The sequence below is a fragment of the Tupaia chinensis genome, unplaced genomic scaffold, assembly GCF_000334495.1.
Source record: "Tupaia chinensis unplaced genomic scaffold, TupChi_1.0 Scaffold146140_1, whole genome shotgun sequence".
NCBI classification, from domain to species: Eukaryota; Metazoa; Chordata; class Mammalia; order Scandentia; family Tupaiidae; genus Tupaia; species Tupaia belangeri.
Genome location: NW_006205995.1, coordinates 2,433,521 through 2,442,462, shown reverse-complemented (window position 1 = coordinate 2,442,462; position 8,942 = coordinate 2,433,521). Strand labels below are relative to the sequence as shown.

The following is an 8,942-nucleotide window of genomic DNA, read 5'->3' as shown; positions in this document are numbered from 1 at the left end:
TATAGGGCATGTGTGCTCGCCAGAAAGAGAGAGACAGAGAGACAGAAAGCGACAAGTCACCCCCCAGGGGAGATGGCCACGCCACAATCCCTTCTCCTCTCGGGATCTTAACACATGTGCACGCACCTGGTGTGAGTTTAAACCACTGGGTCCGGGACTCGAACTGTGGTCGACTACATAGGAGTTCAGCGACATAGCCATTACACTAATTTCTGGTCCCTCTGTGATTGAGTTTTAAGAGTGGATATCTTGGGGGCTGGGAGGTGGTGTGGTGGTTAAGGGCACTGGACCTCCCACGTGGCTGACCATGGTTCAAGTCCCACACCTGGAGGTTTTCTTGCTCTCTTGCTTCCCCTCCCTCTCTGGTCAAATTAAAATAAATGAATAAAGTTAAATAAAATGATTCTTAAAAAAATGCAGATACGTTGGGGACAGCAGATGGTGTAGCACTTACATTGTTGGACTCCCACATGGCTGACCACAGTTTGAGTCTTGGATCTGATGGCTTGCTTTCTTTTTTTTTTTTTTTGTAGAAAAGAAGATTTAATAGGAAAGTATACCCAAAAGGCTCTTGGGTGGGCAGATTGCCAGGTAGTAATAGCAGGCAGCTTGCTTTCCCACCTTCTCTCACTTTCTCTATCCAATGAGCATACATGTTCTACAGAAAATTTTAAAAGTGATCATAATAATAAATAAAATCAGATAAATAATTCTTTTAAAAAAAGTAGTTAATGTTAACCAGGGGCCAGCAGGTGGTGTAATGGTTAAGGGACTGGATTCCCACATGGCAGACCATGGTAGAGTCCCAGACCAGGAATCTTGGAACTCACAACAGGTGTGTGTGAGCCTGCCCCAAATCACAAAAGGAGAATGAAGGAGAAGGGATTGTGGCATGGCCATCCCCCCCAAGGGGTGATTTCTCACTTTCTCTCTCTTTCTTTGTCTCTCTGGAGAACACACACGCTGTATTGCAAAAATCTCTCCAAAAAAATTAATATTAAAAGAATAATTCAGGTAACATACTTTAAAAGAAAGGCAAATAAATTTTTAAAAATGTAAACTAAAAGTAGCAAATAAAAAATACAACTTCTTACCCAGCCATTTGTAGAAGAAATAGAGTAAGACCATCATAACACAGCAGATGACCACAAACATTATCACTGTAAGAGGATTAAAAGTTAAATATTCTTCCTTCTTTCTCCTCATTTCTCTGTCTTCAGTGTTCGTCACTGCTTTCAAGTTTTCCCTGCATAAACACACACAGAAATTTCAGCAAATTTTGGTAATACACCATTATTTAAAAAATCTGTCAGGCTGGCTAGGTGACACAGTGATCAAGTGCTGCTCAAACAATGCTGGATCCACATGCAAGATCACAGATTCGGTTCTCTGGGTAACCTACAAGTGCTGGAAGTACATGCCCATGATCCTGACTGGCTGGAAGGGCTGGAGGTGAGGCCCATAGCATGAAACCAAGGTGAGGGTGTGCTATTCCCCAGCCCCATTACTTACTCTCATGAAATAAATAATAACTTAAAAAAAAGCTTCTCTAATATCAGTTTAAATTAGTTTCTATTACAAAAGTAATGTAATTTATAAAACTAAAACTGATAGGCCCAGCAAGTGGCGAACTGGTTAAGGCACTAGACACTTCCACATGACCAACCACAGTTCAAGTCCTGAACATGGTAACCTGCTTGCTTTCTCTCTCTCTCTCTCTCTGGCCAAAATTAAAAATAAACAAATAAATAAATGAGTAAATAAAATTTAAAATAGTAAAAAATTCTTTAAAAAATAAATTATTCTTTTTTTTGCGAGGGGGAGAGGTTTTTGCTATAGGGCGCATGCGCTCGCCAGACAGACAGACAGACAGAGAGACAGAAAGTGAGAAATCACCTCCCAGGGGGGATGGCCACTCCACAATCCCTTCTCCTTCACTCTCCTCTCAGGATCTTGGGCACGCATGCACACACGCCCAACGTGAGTTTAAGCCACTGGGTCCGGGACTCGAACCGCGGTCGACTAAGTGGGAGTCCAGCGACATAGGCATTACACTAACTGCTGGTCCCAAAAAATAAATAATTCTTAAAAAACAAACAAACAAAAACTAGGACAGGCTTCATACCACAGCAGGTAAGCCCTGCATGTCAGATCCCACATAGCTAATAGCAGTTTCAATCTTGACCCAGTGATTTGAAAAAACACACTGACACAAGTACGTGCATGCTTTAATTCCCAATGCGATGGAGAAATGGAAGAGTAAGGATTAAAGCATGATCATGTCACATTGTGTTGGGTGATGCTTCCTCTCTCTCTCTCTCTCTCTCTCTCTCTGGCAAGTGCACACACCCTCTGGTAATGGAAAAACCAAAAAAATACTACAAATCAAAAAGAATATTTAAAGCGCCGGCAGGTGGTGTAGAGGTTAAAGAGGTTAAAGATGTTGGACTCCCACATGGCCAACCATGGTTCAGGGCCTGGATGTGGTAGCTTGCTTTCTCACTTTCCCTCTCCCTCTCTCTCTTTTTCTCTCTCTCTCTCTCTCTGTCTGATCAACCTGGAAAATAGTAATAAATAAATAAAGTTAAATAAAATAATCCTTTTTTAAAAAAGAAAATTTAATCTAGAAAGCAAAATTCCCCTATAATTCTACCCACTAGAGACAATCTGTTCTTAACCACCAACTATTGAAATAGGTTTTTTCGTTTTGTTTTGTTTTGTTTTCTGGAAGCAAAACTGTTTAAATAGATGACATATATTTTGTAAGTAAATTAATGTTTGTAGATGTTTATATTATCTAATTTGGAAACTAGTTATATGGATGTAATATATTTCAAATGGTAAACATGCTTCTTACACACGATTGTCAACTTAAAGACAGTAAAGTATTTCTAAAATTGGCTTCCTTAAATGTAAACATTAAATTCTACTATCAACTCAGTATTTACTATATTCCTGTTCTGTGCTTGTCTATAAAGGATACAAAAGAAGTTCAACAAATAACTTCGTCTTATCTTTATTTTGCTCTTAGAATCAGCCCCCTCAATTTTTAAACCCATAATTCAGCAGATGAGTTCTCTCTCCCTATTTGGCTACTGAAGGCCACCAGTTTTTGTTTCTTTCTGCTCCATCACCATGTTTTAGAAATAACAAAGCTGAGTCCTGGACCCCGTGGCTTAAACTCACGCTGGGTGTATATGCGTGCATGCCCAAGATCCCGAGGAAAATGAAGGAAAAGGGATTGCAGCATGGCCATCCCCCCTGGGGGCTGATTTCTTGCTTTCTGTCTCTCTCTCTGTCTTTCTGGCGAGCACATGCACCCTACAGCAAAAACATCTTCAAAAGAGAGAGAGAGAGAGAGAGAGAGAGAGAGAGAAACAACAACAAAGCTGACATATCTACCCCTTCAATCTCCAGTTTTCTCAAGGAGGAGGCTGTCCTAACACATATATAAATAAGCTTGCTTTGCTCACTCAAAGTATGGTCTATGGACCAGCAAAATCACTTAGGAACTTTGTGTGTGTGTGTGTGTGTGTGTTTAAGAAAGATTTTTGCTATAGGGTGCGTGCGCTCACCAGAGACACAGAGAGCCACAGAGACAAAAAGCAAGAAATCACCCCCCTCCTCCGAAGAGTGGCTATGCCTTAATTCCTTCTCCTCCATTCTCCTCTCAGGATTTTAGGCACGCACACACATGCGCCTAGCTTCAATTTCAAATCACTGGGTTTGAGATTCAAACTGCAGTTGCCTACGTGGAAGTCTAGCAACGTAACCATCTGCTGGTCCCGAGAACTTGTTAAAAATGTAGAATCTTGGTCCCCATCCCAAACCTACTAAATCTAAATTTGGATTTTAACAAAAGCTCAAGATATTATGCATCCACATTACAGTTTGAGCAGCACTACTTTGGAAAAGAAAACTAAAAACAATAAATAGAAGTACAGTGAGAATCTATAGTAAATGGAAAAATGTTTTCAATGTACCAGTAGATTTTGGAAAATCAGTTATAGGGCCAGCCTGTGGCATGGTGGTTAGGGTAGTTAGATTCCACATGGCCAATTGCGTGGTTCAAACCCAGACCGGCGACTTAAAAAACACAGTAGGTGCACAAGTGTGTGTCCTAAACCCCAACAAGAGGGAGAGAGAGAAGAGACGGGATTGTGGCATGACCATACTCTATAGAGGGATGCTTTCTCTCTTTCTGTCCCTCCCTCTTTTTCTCTCTCTCTCTCTCCAGCTAGTGCACACATCCTCTGGCAAAATTAAAAAAAAGAAAAAGAAGAAGAAGAAAGGAAAAGAAAAAGAAAATTAGTTACAAAGTCCTACAAAGTAATAAAGAAAATGATATTAAGACACTATATACTATGCTTGATAAAACAAATAATGAAAGAGGGGACTAGCCGGGGGCATGGTGGTTAAGGCGCTGGACACTCCCACATGGCTGAACTGGTTCAAGTTCCAGACCTGATGGCTTGTTTTCTTACTTTCTCTCTCCCTGTTTCTGTGTGTGTGTCTGGTCAAATTAAAATCAAATGAATGGATGAATAAAGTTAAAATAGATAATTCTTTAAAAATAAATAAATGATGGGACCAGCAGTTAGCGTAATGGCTATGTCGCTGGACTCCCACGTAGTCGACCGCGGGTCGAGTCCCGGACCCGGTGGCTTAAACTCACGCCGGGTGCGTGTGCGTGCGTGCCCAAGATCCCGAGAGGAGAATGGAGGAGAAGGGATTGCGGCGTGGCCATCCCCCCTGGGGGGTGATTTCCTGCTTTCTATCTCTCTGTCTCTCTCTATCTGTCTGGCGAGCGCACGCGCCCTATAGCAAAAACCTCTCCAAAATAAATAAATAAAGAAAGAAAGAAAGAAAGAAAGAAAGAAAAATCATTCTTCCTCACATGAAAAAATGTGACTAATAGAAGCTTAAACATGCTCTTCAAATATGCAAAATGTTGGGAACCAGCAGTTAGCGTAACGGCTATGTCACTGGACTCCCACGTAGTTGACCGTGGTTCACGTCCCAGACCCGGTGGCTTAAAGCTCATGCCGGGCGCATGTGCGTGCGTGCCCAAGATTCCGAGAGGAGAATGGAGGAGAAGGGATTGTGGCATGACCATCCCCCCAGGGGGTGATTTCTTGCGTTCTGTCTCTATGTCTCTCTCTGTCTGTCTGGCGAGCGCACGCGCCCTATAGCAAAAACCTCTCCAAAAAAAAAAAAATATATATATATATGCAAAATGTTTAAAGCTCAGCATTAAAGGAATTAACACTTATTTAAACTTGAAGATTCTCCTCTCGGCATAAATCAGATGTAGCATTTAAGAGATTACAAATAAACTTAGCTTCATTTAGCTACAAATAAGTCATTTTAAATGAAATCTATAGATGGCCACACAATCTTTTCTCCTCCATCCTTCTCTCAGGATTTTGGACACACATGCACACATGCCCAGTTTGTTTCTCAAGCCAAGCGGTCCAGGACCTGAGCCACAGAGCTGGCCATGTGGGATCCAGCTGCTTTAACCACCATGCTACTGCCTGTCCTCCCTAAGCCCCTCAATTTAAAACAGACAAAAAACCATTTAATTTTATGTGTTATTATTATTTTTAAAAATTTAACCAGAGAAGAGACACAGAAGAAGAGAGAGAGGGGAGAGAGAGAGGAAGTGAGAAAGCAAGCTGCCAGGTGTTGGACTTGAACTGTGGTCAGCCATGTGAGAGTCCAGGGCCTTAACCACCAAGCCACCTGCCATACTGCACAGCCAATTTTTTTTTCAAGTTTGTTTTTATTTATTAGGGCAGGGGAGGAGAAAGAGATTGGTGGATTTTTCACAGGGTCTCATCTCCTGCCCAGCCTCCTAGCAGGTAGGACTACAGGTGTATGCCGCCATACCTAGCCTGCTTAAGCTGAACCAAACTAGGGCCTCCTACACAGACCCAGCCTCTGAATATGGGCATCTCAGCAGCATGTGCCACCATAGCTGAGCCTCAGGTAAATTTTTTTTTTTTGGAGAGGTTTTTGCTACAGGGCACCTGCGCTCACCACAAAGACAGAGACAGACACGGAAAGCGAGAAATCACCCCCCGGGGGGATGACCACACCACAATCCCTTCTCCTCCACTCTTCTCTGGGGATCCTGGGCACGCACGCACACGCACCCAGTGTGAGTTCAAGCCGCCGGGTCCGGGACCCGAACCACGGTCGACTACATGGGAGTCCAGCGGCATAGCCATTACGCTAACTGCTGGTCCTGCTCAGGTGAAAATTTTAAAATGTTGGTATATGATTAAAATAATTACAAAGTAATTACAAACGGTAATCCTTTAACCATTTATCACAAAAACACTAAAGTTGAATTAAACTTACAACTCGATCAGTCCACTCCAGTATCCTCCCAATGCCACAGTGGATACAGCGATTACAAAGATAACCACCATAGTATAGTCGAAGTTAGGCCACGATGGAGAATACATCTGCACAGTAATGTTGCTTCCGAAAGTCTGAAAGGCGAAATAACAGTTAAACACAGGAATTAACTTTCTTTCTGTTATAGACCATGGCAGAAATATTCTACACTTCACCCTGAGGTACACACTATGCATCAAGACAGCCAGAAAGACTAGAACTACTGTTTGACAACGTGAGATATTCTCTAGTCAAAATAGGAAAATATGCTTTGGTTTATAAAATCCTAGAAGTGCAGCATTCTACACCAGCACATTTTGTTCAAGGAATCAAAGTTAAGATAAATGATATGACAGAAGAGATTGTAAGAGAACTCAAAGCAAATAAATATTCTTTTTAAAGGTCAGACTTAGATATTTTGTGCCAAAATAAATATGAATACTTCCCATATAAAGACTTAATAAGCCTTTATAGCTCCTTATTAACACACAGAGCATGTATAATAATCAAAATTAAATGCCAGTGATTAAAAGTAAAGAGTTGTGCTATTTATAAACTTTATCTAATATGTAATTACTAAGTTACCTGTTTCATATCTTTAAAGTCTTTGAGGCTTATAAATGCAATCGGTATTTTCACATCTTTAAATTCAGACCTGTTCCCTGAGGGAGGAAACTAAAGAAAAAAAATATTATGAAAATGTATTGGGGCCGGCAGGTGGTGTGGTGGTTAAGGCGTTGGACTCCCACATGGCTGACCACAGTTTGAGTCCCAGACCTGGCAGCATGCCTTCTTACTTTCCTTCTCTCTGTGTCTGTCTGGTCAAATAAAATAATAATAATAATAATAACAATATTTTAGAAAAAACTTATTAATTACTCTTATATTTAAAAAACAAAAGTAATAAAACTATCCAATTACAGATAAACATCACATCTTTCAGATACAAAACAAAGTTCCATGGTTTTTTCTTTCTTTCTTTCTTTTTTTTAATTGCCAGAGGGCACATAAACCCACCAGAGACAAAGCACTCCCAATGGGGCATGTTGTGGTCATGCCACCATGCCCCATTCTCTGTCTCATCAGGATCTGGTGCATGCGTGCACCTGCGCCTGCACCTGATGTGGCCTTTAAGGTGCCAGGACCAGAATTTCACCCACAGTTGGCCATGTGGGATCCAGCTTCCAATACACTGCCCTCAACCACTGTAATATGGGGTTGGCCTCTTTTTTAATATTATATAAGTTTCCAAAATGGAAATCTTTTAACATGAATTTAAACAGATATATATGATATCATATACAGCATAGTATATAACATACACCTATATATACATATATATTCCTAACAAAGTCTTATCTACTCTAGGAATAGAAAAACTATAAAATGTTCTAATTAAAATAAATCCCTATCATATCCAGAATGTTTATTTACAAAGACTCTTACCACCATATTATTCAAAACTCAGCCCCTATACCATACACAAAAAAGTAATTCAAGCTTTTTGGCTGGACCCACCATCTTCCAGTAATTAACCAAAATGACGAACACAAAGGGAAAGAAAATGACAAACACAAAGGAAAAGAGGAGAGGCACCCGATATATGTTCTCTTGGCCTTTTAGAAAACATGGAGTGGTTCCTTTGGCAACATACAAGCAAATCTACAAGAAAGGTGATATTGTAGACATCAAGGGAATGGGTACTGTTCAAAAAGGAATGCCCCACGAATGTTACCATAGCAAAACTGGAAGAGTCTACAATGTTACCCAGCATGCTGTTGGCATTGTTGCCAAGAGAATTAATGTGTGTATTGAGCATATTAAGCATTTTAAGAGCAGAGATAGCTTCCTAAAACGTGTGAAGGAAAATGACCAGAAAAAGAAAGAAGCCAAAGAGAAAGGGACCTGGGTTTAATTAAAGCAAAAGCCTGCTCCACCCAGAGCAGTACACCTTGTGAGAGGTGGAAAGGAGCCTGAGCTACTGGAACCTACTCCCTATGAATTCATGGCATGATGGGTGTTAAAAATAAACTAATCTGTGGTCTATTAAAAAAAAAAGTAATTTAATTCCTATGAAATTTGATGCTGTGAGTTCAAAAGAAGTTACTACAGTTTTATAACTTACCAGGACACTGTTGTTGGCAATCAACAATGCTTCAGCACCTCCTTTCTGGGCAATTCTAGCTTTTTCAAGAACGTGGCAGGTTCCCCACTGTACCACAACTGCTTTGTTCTTGATGCCAGCAGGAAGAATATCAAAAGGGTTGCACAGAGGTGTGACAGTCAGATTCATCAAACTAATGGAAGTCTGAAAATAAGAAATATCTTTAATATGATAAAAATATTTCATGCTAAATGCATTCAGTAATAGGACACTAATACTAGCATAATACAATGTTACTTAATATTTTTTAAAATTTATTTTATTCAGGGAACCAGCAGTTAGCGTAATGGCTATGTCACTGGATTCCCACGTAGTCGACCGCGGTTCGCGTCCCGGACCCGGTGGCTTAGAACTCACGCCGGGCGCGTGTGTG

At 40.7% G+C, this 8,942-nt stretch overlaps 1 protein-coding gene across 1 annotated transcript in view; it reads right to left on the bottom strand.

Annotated features, from left to right (window-relative positions):
• SPPL2A (signal peptide peptidase like 2A) overlaps nucleotides 1-8,942 on the bottom strand; it is a gene marked incomplete at its 5' end in the record, with an annotated part of 42,102 nt that overhangs the window by 31,649 nt on the left and 1,511 nt on the right. The window contains 4 exon segments of the mRNA XM_014584271.2: nucleotides 1,095-1,246; nucleotides 6,367-6,500; nucleotides 6,991-7,080; nucleotides 8,531-8,713. Of these exon segments, the coding sequence (XP_014439757.1) occupies nucleotides 1,095-1,246; nucleotides 6,367-6,500; nucleotides 6,991-7,080; nucleotides 8,531-8,713 (559 nt within the window).